This window comes from Crocodylus siamensis, chromosome 4 (genome assembly GCF_052110815.1).
Source record: "Crocodylus siamensis isolate JL-2025a chromosome 4, ASM5211081v1, whole genome shotgun sequence".
In the NCBI taxonomy this organism is placed as follows: Eukaryota; Metazoa; Chordata; order Crocodylia; family Crocodylidae; genus Crocodylus; species Crocodylus siamensis.
Window position 1 is genome coordinate 214,403,066 of NC_143398.1, and position 13,871 is coordinate 214,416,936.

Here is a 13,871-nt window from a genome sequence, read left to right on the forward strand (position 1 = left end):
AAAGTCTAGAATTTCATTAGTAGATTCTGCCCACCTGATAGCTCCTATGAAACTGGACTAATCAGAAATCCTAGAACAATTTTCAGGGGAGAAGTAGCAATGTATCTGTAAAAAAAAAAAAATCTTCATTCTGTGCAGATTAATCCAGACAGATGCAATAAGATACTGTAACAACTTCAGATTTAAAAAAAGAAAAGTATCTCAAGATTCAGTCTTCATTGTAGCCTGATCCAGCCTCCATTCCTTAATTTTCCTTTTACATACAGAGATGGAACTTGGCTTAAGCTCAAAAGGAAAATCCACCAATAAGGTCCTTTCCACAGGAATCTGGGAACCACTATACTTAAACAAAGCCAGCTGCTAACTTCAAGTTAACAGCAGCACCATAACATACAAAGTTAACTAGATGCCTTTGGTTTTATTTTGGGATTATTTCTGGACGTCTTTGATTCAGTTGTCAACATTTTTCTTTTTCAGAATTGCCCTCATCATTAATGTCACTTAAACTGTGCTGAACAGTATAAATTTTAAAAGATTTAATAAAGACCACAAGAATTTTCTTTAGTCCCCAGAGAACATATTATCCACTGGACGAATGGAAGATTTTTATGTGATTTTTAAATTTTGAACAAGAGAAGTCCATATCTTTTTTAAATTAACATGGTTTCTGGTTTGAGATTTAAAAAAAAAAATCAGTAAGCGTGGTGACTAGCAACTTATACACATTACTGTCAAAACACAAAAATAAAGAAGTTGGAGTCTTATCTGAGCAAGAAAGAGGTGTACCTGTTCTGACAAGATTAAGAATGTCAGAATACTTAATGATGCAATTGACATATTTTCTTTGATGCCCAAATCACAACGCATGACTTGGTTTCAATGAGCAACTGAAGTCCTAAAAGATCAAAAATTCAGATTCAGAAAAATGTGGATTTTCTCCTTCAAAGGAGGGAAAAAAAGGAAACCACAGGCCACAGGCAGCCAGGCTGCAGCGGAAAGCACCTCCCACAGCTCCCTCCAGGTAAGTCTATGGAGGTGGGGTGGGGGGGAGGGCACAGGAGACATGCCTCCAGGTTTCTGGAGTGATAGGGAGGGCACATGCCCTTCCCCAGGTTTCTGCATCTACAGTGGGGTATGGGGCTGTAGCCAGGCTAGAGCAGCTCCGTGCAGGAGCTGCATTTGCAGCCCAGCAGGCAGGACCTGGTGCAGGAGGGAGTGCTGCACCACCATGGCTGCCAAGGTGAGGTGCCCCTGCCCACCTGGCAGTGGTGGGGGGCACAACTCCATGCCACCACCACTGCCACATCTCACCTTGATGGTCATGGTGGTGCGGTGATCTCTTCTGTACCAGGTCCCAGAGCTGGTCCAGCTTGGCTGCAGCCTCATACCCCACTATGCGCGCAGAAGTCTGGGGGGGTACAACCCCCTCCCCCTATCACCTGTGTCACTCCAACCGACCAATGCATCACCTATGCCCCTTCCCCACCCTCTCTTTCTCATATGCTGGGGGGCTGAGGCTTACAGGCAACAGGTCAGAAGTGAGGGGCACTAGCATGGCTGGTGGGTTGCAGGCTGGGAGTGAGGAGCACCAGCAGAGCCAAGGAGCTGCAACTCACAAGTGGGCTGGAGGGACTATGGGTTGGGAGTGGGGGGGGGGAGAAAAAAAAACAAAAACAAAAAAACACAGCCACAGCTGGACCTTTATCCTGGTAAGTGAAGAGGGCAGGGGGAGCTCTGATTTTCCATGGTAAAAACTAACAAACAAAAAAACAAAAACAAAAACAAAAACCAAATGCCAAAATATATAGGCATTTAGAATTTATTTTATTATAATGAGTGAGGCACTGGCAGGCTTGCAAATTACTTTAACATTGTAAATATATCAATAAAACACTGTTCAATTGATACCTATACATACACACACAATGCAAAAAGGGGCTCTTGTATTTAGGGGCAGCATCTGCAGTTGTCCACTGCTGGCCATGTAGAAGCCTGCAACTGTTACTCCAAGCTCCTCTCCATACTTCTAGTTTGTAAAACTGATTCCTATCTTTAGTTGCTCAGCTTCAGCTGGCATCATTATTCCAGTCTTCAACCCCCAACCCTCCTGTTGCAGGACACTGAAGTGCCCTGCTCCTAGAAAGGGGGACAGGTGCCGGTTGCTGGGGCAACCGCAGTTGGGTCAGCTGCCCAGAAAGGGGCAGGGCCTGGCCTATATAAACAGCCTAGGCTGAGGCCAAGCAGGCAGTTCCCTTCTGGCAGCTGAGGAAGAGAGAGCTCTGTGGGAGTAGAAGCTAGATGGCCTGAACAGCTTCGGTTGAGGACTGGGGGACCAAGCCCTGGTATGGTTTTGAATGATGGCTAGCCAGAGTGCTTAGAAATTGTGTTTTAGCCAGATGGCTTGGAGTTTATGTTGTAGCCCAGGGGCTTGAGTTTTCTGTTGGTAGTTGTTACACCGGAGGACCGGGTGAGGCTATAAGGGGTTGGAGGAGGCCTCATAGGGGTGCCCCAGCAGCGTGGGGGTTCCTGGTGCCAGAGAAGGCACAGTAGTTAGGGGGTGCACTGACCCCAACCCTGAGAAGGGGGTTCAGTGGATTGAGGGCCAGGTAAGGCTGAGGCCGCCTGAGCCATACAGGAATTGTAAACCCCAGAGGGGATTCGGGGCCAGGCACAGCTACAGCCACCTGAGCCCCAAGGGTGAGAAACCCCAGAGGGGGTTTGCATTAGGGCCCAAGGAGGGGATTTGGGGCCAGGCACAGCTACAGCCACCTGCGCCCAAATCGCGAGGCAAGGCCCCACTGCGGGCAGCAGCCATGGGGAAGCCAGGGAGCCCCAAGGAGGGCAAGAGCACTGAGGGAAGCCCTGGAGAGGGCCACTAGGAGAAGACAAGCCCAGAGGGCATCCGCAAGGGTGTAGGCAACAGTAATTTGACTCAACAACATCTGGTACATCTGCGAGGCTTGGGCTGCAGTGTAGGGGAGGAAAAGGAGCCATAAGCAGCACCCCCTGTCATTGGGGCTCATAAAAATGGGCAGCCTCCCACTGATTCCAATCATCTATTAATCAAAAGTAGGATCAAGGCATGGCAGGCGAGTAAGCGGGCAGTTGGCCCACTGCAGGAGGGCAGAGCCACACTTCCAGAGGGGCTTCGAGAGTAGGACACCCGCCACACTTCCGCTTGGACCTAGGTGCTAACTTTGTCTTATGAGTCTTATATGATACTTTATTTCCTGTTGCGAGTTCCTGGTCCTCAACTTTATTCTTTTCCAGAGCTCGGCTCTAACCATTCTTCTGGCTGCTCATACACTAGTCCCTTATGTTTAGGGTATCTTTAAACATACAATCAATATTTTTTAATTAGGTATGTCTACATAAATTTGCAGTTTAGCCTTAATCTAGCCACTTCGGTCACGGGCAGCTGTATAGTCATGGCTGCATTAGCTTGAACATGGATGGTACAAGCCTGCCTTGGCATTAAAGCCCTTCCAGAACTAGATTTCTTATTAGTATCCAAACTAGCCATTTTAAAAACTAACCCAAGCTATGTCTACAGAAACTGCAATCCTTAGAGGGAAGACAGAAAAGGCACCTCTGAAAAGAAGGGAATACACATTAGGACTAGCAGCAGCATAAAATGCATATCTTCCTTTTAAAGGCAATGAGAGGCTACAGTTGATGTTATATATGACTTTAAAAATTCTGCCAGTTGCTTTTGTCCAACTGAACTGATAAAGTAGGCAATTAACCAGAAGAATAGATCTAAGAGGTATAATAAGTATAACTTAAGCTTTTGTAACAGAATTCCATTATATTAAAATACAAGTTTTGGAAACAAAGTATTTTGCAAAAACATTTAGTTTCTCAGATCTAAAATTTTAAGTAAGTAATTTATCAATTTATTTTGTGAAGCATTAAGATTAATTTAGCTGAAAACTATTGCTAAATACAAACAATTTTATCATTAAAAGTATCTTGTTGTCTCTTAAAAGAAAAAAGTGCTGAAGTATAGTTGAAAACAGTTTTCAGTCTTTTAAGAATGTATTTTTAAAATCTATTTCTACAGTTCAGAAAAGTCAATTGCTGAATGGATGACTTATACTTAAATAATCCACACCACAGTAATATTTCAATATCCATACCTGTTTCCTTCTTGTTCCCCTTTCCACCATCTCGGCTCTTTTTCAAAACTGCCTTTAACATTTTAATGCTGTTCCTGAAGGACAGAAAGGCAAATTAAAAGACTCTGTATGATGAATGCTCATAACAAAATGAAACTGTGACAGATTAAAAACTAGGTTATTTATTTGAAACATGGTGGTTTTACATGGGTTTTTGTTTATAATCAAGTTATTTTGGTCAAACAATATACTGAGGCTGCACGGAATGTTTTAATACTAGAACCAAGTGATTAGAGGTTCACTGTCTTGTTATGAAGAACAAACAACGCACAGCATTCTCCACATTCCACATATAATTAAGGTTACGAGGCTAAACCTGGATAAGTTACTGTAAGATACTCTGTCAAATGAATGCCTGGTTCCTGACCCCACTTCATCTGGATGGGGGTGTGGGAGAGAGAACACATAAGATGCACAGTATCTGTTGAGATTAGCGAGGTGATATAAAGAGTATTCTTGTGGCATTTTTGAATGTTTATATGAGACATACATGACTTCTATAGGAAGCAAGTATTTTTACCTATACTTGAATATAATCTTAATGCCCAGAATTGATAAATCACTAAAAGGTAAAAGAAAGATTTCCTTTCATTATTTCCCCAATCCTCATTACATCTAAAAAAGCTTTAAGAATAACTGTTAAAAAGATTTAATGAAACATCTTGGAGAAAAACTGTGATGGCAGAGAAACTATAGAAAATGAGCATGAAACATGGGATGACAAAAAAGCAGTTAGGGGGAAGGGGGGAAAAAGCTCCACTTTGGAGCCTCTCTTTCCCCTCTCATGCTGTCTGCAGGAAGGGAGGTGGGAGAAAGGAGGGGAAGGGAGCTGCAGGATAGAGAGTTTTCCCAATCTGAGCTGGAGGGAGAGGGGGAGGGAGATAAGGGGCTCCAATCCATGCCCTTCCCCTCCCCGCCCAGCTTAGGCCTGACAAACCCCAGCCCCTTCCCCCCTCCCTTCCTGCAGACAGCACCGGGGGTGGGGCTGGGATGCATCAGTCCAGCCCCGACCACACGAAGGACTGACAGAAGTTCTCCAAGGCACTCCACTTTGGAGCGCCTTCAACTGACCTCTCAGTAGGTGAGTGTTAACTTGTGCAATCGGCCACTTTCAAAAGTTCTCTGCAGCCATCCATGTGCACTTTCAGGGGGCCAATCATGCAACAAATGTCAGTTCTGTCAGAACCTTCTAGGTCTCACAAGAGTTAGCAAAAACAGAGCTAAAGTAATTATAGCGCTTCTCCTTCACCACTACACAATGTGGCAACTGTATCGTCTCCATTGTCCGTTTGCTAGTTGCTTTTAACTGTGCAAGGGAGGAGAAGAAAATAATATCTCCTTTGCACATGGACATGCAGCAGCTCTTCACAGACCTAGACTTCAGACAAGTCATTGCAAAGAGAGAAAGGAAAGGAAACCTTGCTATGGAGAAAGAAGAGGCAATATGGAAATTCTAACAGGATGTAAGGTAAGTTGGAGTGTGGTGGGTCATTGTCACACGACTTCCCTGTTGATCGGTTGGTAAGAGTACATAAGATCTACACTTTACCCCTGAAAATGGGTACAGGATAAAAAGAAAAAGCAGTCAATTAAATATAAAAAAACAGATGAGACAAGAAGAAGTATCTATTCATTGAATGTGTTGAAGAACCACTCAAACTTGGAAGCTATTAACACCTTTCTTTGCTGTGTGTAGAATAGATTCAACATATTAGGTGACCATAAGATTAAACACAGTAAGGAACTAGCCAAGTAAATCAGTCAGAACATTTCAAATTCAAAAATGAAATTAGGAGAACAGTACAGACAAATCAGTACATATGGGGTAAATCATGGGGAGGGGGACTGCAAAAACTAGGGACGAACTCTTTCTTTTTAAAATAACCCAAGGAACAAATTATAAATGGAGGTATGCTTAAAACTGTTAACATTTGCCCCCATTTGATGCAGATATTTAACACCTTTAGAAGTTAGCCAGCTGTGACATTTTAAAATCCTAGGAAATTATATATAGAAATTAGGTAAAAATTGTAAAGTGAAGAACAAAGGAAGTAAATGACAAGTATAATGTTGCCTGTGCAGACAAAGTCTTCCCCTGTTACATATGCATTGTGATACAGACTTTAATTACATAATCACACACTATCTGTTCACTTCGGGCACAGGAAGTACAATGAATGAAGCAGATAGAGGAAACTCCATTTTGTTTTAAAGCATAGAACTGGAACCCAGGGGAGCACAGTTCCATTTTTAGCTCTACCACAGGCTTCCTAAATGGTGCTGGGAAGGATTATAATAATCCATAAAAACTAGACAAGCAAATTAAGGTTACACATGCAATCTTCATTATGACTTTTTTTAACTTTGATTTTGCAACTGTAAAAGTCTCCTTTCAACATAGTTGTTCTCTAAATATTATACGAGTCTGAAGCATGAGAAAAACACATGCACATTAGATGTGTGTATTGCACATATTTGCAATATAAAATAATAGAGCCGTAAGTACTGCAGTGCATGTTCTTTGCCCAGAACACCAGGCTTCTTTGATGTTTTCTGAGTCACACAGCTGTGCAAAATACAGTACTATTATAGGACAGCTGTGATTTACATTTCATATGTATGAGCCAAAGTACTAGAAGCCTTCATTGTTGATACTTCCTTTGGCAAACAGTGGACTTTAAACTCTATTGTTCTCTTGTCCTCATTCCTAATCAGTATTTCAGACAGGATCTCTCTAATTTTAGTACAAAGCTCTAAAAGGTTGAGAACAATTATTCTGAACAGGCCCCAAATAGTTCCCACTTATTTTATATTGCATAATCTTAGACAGTTCCCTACATGTGTCTGGAACTAGCATGAACTTGCTGCTTAAGATTTTTTCCTTTCTGAGTCACCTGCAGAACACTCTTTAAAATGAAACTAAAACTGGTATTTAGAGGCTGTTTCCCAGAGACCAATAAAAAGTCTTCACTTAGCAACTACATTACTCTTGATTTCAAGATCTTTATTATGAACAAGTTTTTATTTGTCAAGTTAACAGAAAAAATGAATTCATTAAAAGTGCTTGTGAAATGTTGCACTGACAGTCCTAAAAATGGACACACTTCAAATTGTCTGCGGAAGTAGCATATTAAAGGCAGTAACAGTATAAGCTTCTTCCTACTGTACTATTAACATATCTCAAAGACTACGTGAATACATCATCTATGAATAAGATTACTCTTCAGGCCAAATGAACCATGGTACTATAAGCTGAGAACAAACTGCTTCATCAACCCTTAAAAGGACTTCAGCAAGAACAATGGTCACCAACCAGTCTATCTGAGGCTGGAAGGGCTGAGCATGACCGCACATGTGCACGTGCACCCCCAGCCCAGCAGGTCAGTCTGTGGGAGAAGGAAGAGAGGCAGGGGTCAGATCGAGGCCCCCACAGTGAGGGCCGGAGCGCAGCAGGGACTAAGGTGAGTGCGACCCTGGCCAGGCCTGGTGGTAAAAGGACTGGAGCCCACGGAGCTTGTCCATGGGCATGAGGGGCTTCCACTGCTGTGTGCACCCGGGGAGCACATGCCTCCCCCCAAACACAGGGCAGCACAGGCAACTGCAGCAGGAGTAGGGAGGGGTGTGCATGCAGCAGTGGGGGAAGGAGTGAGGCTGCACAGCTGGGGTGGAGCATGGGACAGAGCCGCAAGTGGCTCATCTGGGGAGCGTGGTGGAGGGCATGCAGCCTGGAACGGCAGGGGGGGACGTGTGCCCCCGGATCTGCAGGGGGCAGGGTGGGCTGCTGCTGCGGGCTGGGGCTGTGCCGGGCTCTTCCCAGCAGGGGCGTTCAGTCGGGTTATGTTTGAGGCAGGCAGCAGCACTGGGAGGGGGGCTACACCTACGCAAAAATTTGCCATAGCGCCTCCAAACCGCACTTCCAGCACTGCCGCCACCTGCCCCAAGCACAGCATGGCCCAACCCCCCTGCCAGAAAGAACCCAGTGCAGCCCTGGCTCCAGTCCCAAGCAGCAGCCCACCCTACCTCACGTGCAGATCCCAGGCACACAGCTCCCATGCCCTCCCAGGATGCTTGCAGCAGCAGGAGCTGCCACCCCCTGCCTGCACTGGGCACTCCCCAGGACAAGCCGCTTGTGGCTCCGTTCTGCACCCTGCCCCAGCTGTGCTTGACCTGTGCTTGCCCCAACCGCACCCCCTCCCTCATTGGCACCTGGGGGGCAGATAAAGGCCCCAGTGGTGAGGGAGGGAGCGAGGCACAAGCAGAAACAGGAGCTGGGGTGAGTGGGACCTTGGCCGGACTGGGTGCTGGGGCAAGTGGAGGCCTGGGGGACTTATGTCCCCCTGATCTGTGTGCGGGGCAGAGGTGGCTGTCGCAGCGTGCTGGACTTTGCTCCCTGCTGCAGCTGCCCTGTGCCCCCTGCCTGCCCAGTGGCGGGACATATGTGGCATCACATGGCTCTCGGGGCAGCAGGGCTCAAAATTACAGCAAGCAGCAGCAGCCACCTCCTCCCCACACACAGATTGGGGGCCAGGTGCCCTCCAGGCCTCTGCTTGTCTCACCACCTGGCCCGGCTGGGGCCCCACTCACCACAGCCCCTGCTCCTGCCTGTGCACACTCCCTCCCTCACCGCTGGGGCCTCGATCTGCTCCTCCCACGGCTCTTTCCCTGCCCCCCACCCCTTCCCCCACAGACTGGCCTGCTGGAGGAGGCATCCCCAAATAATTTTTTATCCCTCTGCCTTCATCTGCCTCCCACTTTTCTCCCCACACACTGACCTGCTGGGGGGGAGGGGGGTGTGGTGGATCCTGGGTTGCTTTTTAATTCAAAGAGTGATCTCCTACTTTAAAAGGCTGGAGACCACTGAATTCGAAGAAACTTCCCATGATTTTAAACCTTACTAGGCCAGATTTTACCTACTGCTCTACTTAAAAGGTCATGATAAACTCTAAAATATCTATTTAAAGAAACATCATGACAGACCTAAAAAATGAAGACTCTCTTATGGAACTAACAATTTCAGAGAATCATAGGGGGAAAAAAAAAAAAGAAACAGTGGGAGGTCAGAGTCCAATCCTTTGCCCAACAGAGAAATGTTGAATCTGTTTAAACCATCCCAACCAAATGCTTGTCTAATTTGCAGTGCCTAACATCAACCCTTGTTGCAATTTAAGCCCATTACTTGTCCTGTCCATCACGAGAACAATGGTCTGTCAGCCCCTTTGTAACAACCTTTTTCTTACGGGAAGAGTTATCAAATTCCCCCTTGGTGTCCTGTTCTGAAGAGTAAGTCATCCCAGTTCCTCTAACCTTTCTCTCTCCAGGTTCCATTTTAAGTTGGCAGTCCAACACAACCTCAAAAACTAGATCCATTTACCATACATAACAACACACCTAGGCGTGTTATATGGATCAAGCAACTTTTATGGTAATTTTTTCTTACTTTTAGATATTTGTTTGAAACGTGTGCGCTTAAAAAGGAAAACTTAACTCTTAACTTATTCATAGAGCACATTGTCAAAACTTAAAGGAACAACCAGAAGGCTTCATACCAGCCAAGAGAATCCAAGATAAAGCAGATTAGTACAAAACTGAGCTGTTTGTGAGTAAAATGCCCTTGTCATATAGCACTCTCTTTCCATACACAATGAAAGGAATAAAACCAAAATTGTCTACAGTGTTCCAACAGTTGGTTTTTAAGCACTTAAAATTTGCTTTATGTTGCTATTAACTTGGACCATATCTAAAATGATGGCTGATTATACTTGGTAATGTACAAAATCCGTTGCAACTTCTTGGAATACTGATATAAAAGTAGTATGAAAATACAAACTGATCTGTTTATATTTTCAGGCTAATTTATATCAGTGTTCTGGAAGTCTGACATGGTAAATAATGAACTACCCTTCTCTGAAATACTCTAATTCTAAATGTGAATGTGAAGCCAGTAACTAGAAATCTGTACAGACACAAAGCAGACTGTACAGACACTGGTTTCCAAATATATGTACATATTTCCCAGTGTTCTAATGTTAAGTGGCACTTCTGTGGTTTTTAAACTCATGATGTTCATTTGGAAAAAAGCTGAGTAGAATTTGCTGACTGTATTAATAGCACTTTAAAATGCTGGAAAGATGAACACCTAATTCTGAAAGTGTAAATTCTACTCTTGATTTAAAAGTAAACATTTTAAAAACCATGTGTCCTGCTCACAAGGCCACATCCAATATGACTGAGAAAATTCTCATTCTTGCAATTCCGCCCTTTCCAAGATATTGGTTAGTTACTACAACACTAACTATTCTGGAGATCTCAAAGTAAGCCTTCTTTACTGGTTTTCAGATCTCATTCATCACTTTTCATAGTAATTAGCTAAATATTCTTACTCCACATACTGTGACCTTCCCAACATAGGAAAGGGTGGAAAGTCACATTTTAAAGGCAATGTTAATTTTTCCTTAAACTTAAGTTGTCAAAGCCAAAAAAGTACCAAACCCACACTGATAGGAAAAAAAAGCGTGATAGACTAGAGGTGTATAAGAATTTTTCTTGAAAAAATATCAGTGTTCTTAGATCAGTATCATGAAAGAAGTGCATGTGACAAGTGACTCACTAACAAATCATTATGTTCCCATTTACTAATGGGTCTTGAAATGTAGTATACATTCTTTAGGGCTACTCAACACAGAAATCTGATTTTTCCAATACAGGTCAGCAATGCCTCATAATCAGTTTTATTGCACTGCAGCCATTCAAATGTCATTATGAGCTTATTAGAAGCTGTAATTTACAGAGGTTATATTTCTTCCAAGAGGATGTCATGCACTTATGAAGACTGCATGTTAGATAAAATTAAGATTCCCTGAAGTCACAGTTTCTTTTCTGGGTTTGACAAGAAAATTTTCATAAAACAGACAGTACAAAGACACTAAAATTAAAATTTCTCCATGGAGACCAGCCCAGCTCCTGCACAGACAGCGCACATTTGGCCAGGAAATGGGGCCATGGGGAGGCAGAGAGTGGTGTCCAGGAGTGGGACAGGAGGGTGGAAACAGGGCCGGGATTGGGGTTGAGGGGCTGTGACAATGTAGGGCCACAGCCTGAGATAAACAGAGGCACAATCTACTCCCTGCATGCCCCTGCCCACAGAACCAGCACTCATCGCAGGGATGTGCAGGAAGCAGATCATGGCTCAGCCCCAGCCCCATGCAGTCACTGCCCCCAATACCGATCTCAGCCCTGGACCCACCCACCTGTCCCGCTCCCAAATGCCACTCCCCATCCACCCATTTCTCCATCCCATGCACCTGGCTCGGTATCCCTGCCATCTCCGTGGAGACCGTGCCTGCATGAAGAGGCACACTAGACATTCAAGGCAGAGGGGCACCAAGAGCACCCATCGAGGGACTAACGTGTCTTTACACAAATGCCAGGAGTATGGGGAATAAGCAGGAGGAGCTCACATTCCTACATGCTAGCACCCAGTATGACCTGGTTGGCTTAACAAAACCACGGTGGGATTCTGCTCAGAAACTGGGCGGTAGGCATTGAGAGGTTGTACAGGCGAGAGAGTGGGGAAACAAGGTGGGGCTGTAGCTCTCTATGTTAGGGAGCAGTGCATATCTATCATCATCAAGGCAGGGGAAGAGGAGGGGAATACCAAGCCATTATGGGTCAGGATACAGGACAGTCCAAGGGAAAAGCATTTGGTAGTGGGGGTCTACTACAGACCTCCTCAGCAGGATGACAAGCTAGACCTGGTATTCGCCAAGCAGCTCTCAGAGGCCATTCAGATGAGAGAGGTGGTAGTCATGGGGGACCTAAATTACCCAGACATCTATCTGCTTGGAGGAGTAGACAGCCAAAACACACCACTCACATAGATTCTTAAACTGCCTGCAGAACCTCCACCTATCCCAGGAGGTGTCCAGTCCCACCAGGGGTAATGCCTTGCTAGACTTGGTCTTAGCAACAGGGGATGATCTCGTGGGTAACCTGCGAGTTCAGTTGCCTGGGAGATGGTGACCATCATTTGGTCAAATTTATAATCCAACAAAGGGTGGGAAAAATAACCAGCAGGGTTAAAGTGTTAGACTTCAGAAGGGCCAATTTTAGTAACTTAGAAGACTAGTTAGCGAAGTGGCTGAATTCAAGAGCATTGAGCATATGGGGGTCCAGGAGGGTTGGCGGTTTCTCAAGGGAGTGATCCTTAGGGCACAAAAGGAGACTATTCCATTATGCTGGAAAGGGAGCGAGGGGACTAAAAAGCCCCATTGGTTGAACAGGGGACTCCAGAAAAGACCGAGGACAAAGAAAGAGATTTATAGGCAGTGGAAGCAGGGGGCAGCCACCAAGGAGGCATACACCTCCCTGGCACGCTATTGCAGGGAATCAGTTAGGCAGGCCAAAGCAGAACTGGAACTTAGGCTGGCTACAACAATCAAAGACAATAAAAAAGTCCTTCTACAGATACATAGCAAGCAAAAGGAAAGCACAGGGTAACATAGGGCCCCTGCAGGACAAATCAGGTCAGTTGGGGGCCGACACAGGGAAAAAGGTAAAGCTCTTCAATGAGTTCTTTGCTTCAGTATTCCTAAGTACTTGCCAAGACAACTCCCTCAGTTTGAACGCAGATAGATGTCCGGGAGGCACTAGACCACCAATAGCTAGTGCTGACTTACTTAAGAAGCACTTGGAGGGGCTGGATGGGCACAGGTCAGCAGGCCTGGATGGCCTCCATCCACGGGTGCTGAAGGAATTGGCCAGTGTCATAGCTGAGTTGCTGGCACAGCTGTTCGAGTACTCATGGTGTTCTGGCCAGGTCCCCAAGGACTGCCCATTTTTAAGAAGGGGAGAAGGGATGAGCCCGGTAACCTTACCCCAGTTAGTCTTACCTCTAACCTTGGGAAAACACTGGAAAAAATCATTAAAGAGTGCATTTGTGAAGACCCAGCAGGGGAAGTGATGCTGAAAGGTAACCAGCATGGGTTTGTCACAGGTAGATCTTTCCTGACAAACTTATAGCCTTTTATGACCAGGTAACACACTGCTTTGATACTGGAGCTGAGGCAGATGTCATCTACTTGGACTTTAAGAAGGCCTTCAATACTGTTTTGCATCCTATTCTCATAAGGAAGCTAGCAGGCTGTGGAATGGATGCTTATACAGTCAAGGTGGGTGGCAAACTGGATTAGGGACCGTACCCAGTGGTGGTGGATGGATTGTTTTCAACCTGCAAAGAGGTGTCCTGCAGGGGTCAGTCCTTGGACCAGTGTTATTTAACATCTTCATCAGCAATTTGGATGAGGGTGTGGAGAGCACCCTGTCCAAGTTTTCAGATGACACCAAGTTATGGGGCAAAGTTAACACACTGGAGGGCAGGGAGAGGATTCGGGCCGATAGGGACAGGTTGGGTCAATGGGAAAAATGAAACAGGATGCAATTCAAAGACAAATGCAAGGTACTCCACCTAGGAAGGAGGAATCCCCAGCACACCTATAGGTTGGGAGATGACCTCCTCAGCAGCTCAGTGGCTGAGAGGGATCTTGGAGTCATACTGGACTCCAAGATGAACATGAGCTGACAGTGTAACAAAGCCATTAACAAAGCCAATCACACCTTATCGTGCATTAGCAGATGCGAGAACAACAGATCGAGGGAGGTGATGCTCCCCCTCTACGCAGCACTAGTCAGGCCACA

At 45.3% G+C, this 13,871-nt stretch overlaps 1 protein-coding gene across 7 annotated transcripts in view; it reads right to left on the reverse strand.

Moving 5' to 3' along the window:
• The window catches only part of TANC1 (tetratricopeptide repeat, ankyrin repeat and coiled-coil containing 1), a 201,972-nt gene that overhangs the window by 136,895 nt on the left and 51,206 nt on the right, over positions 1-13,871 (reverse strand). For 4 of the 7 annotated variants that reach the window (XM_090045663.1, XM_090045661.1, XM_090045660.1 and 1 more), the window contains exon 2: positions 4,140-4,213. The exons of 1 other annotated variant lie outside the window; for it this stretch is intronic. In XM_090045663.1, the coding sequence (XP_089901789.1) occupies positions 4,140-4,200 (61 nt within the window). In that variant the 5' untranslated portion in view covers positions 4,201-4,213. Of the gene's footprint in view, positions 1-34; positions 106-4,139; positions 4,214-13,871 lie in introns of all 7 variants that reach the window. 2 more of the 7 variants (XM_090045665.1, XM_090045664.1) reach the window with 1 other exon arrangement.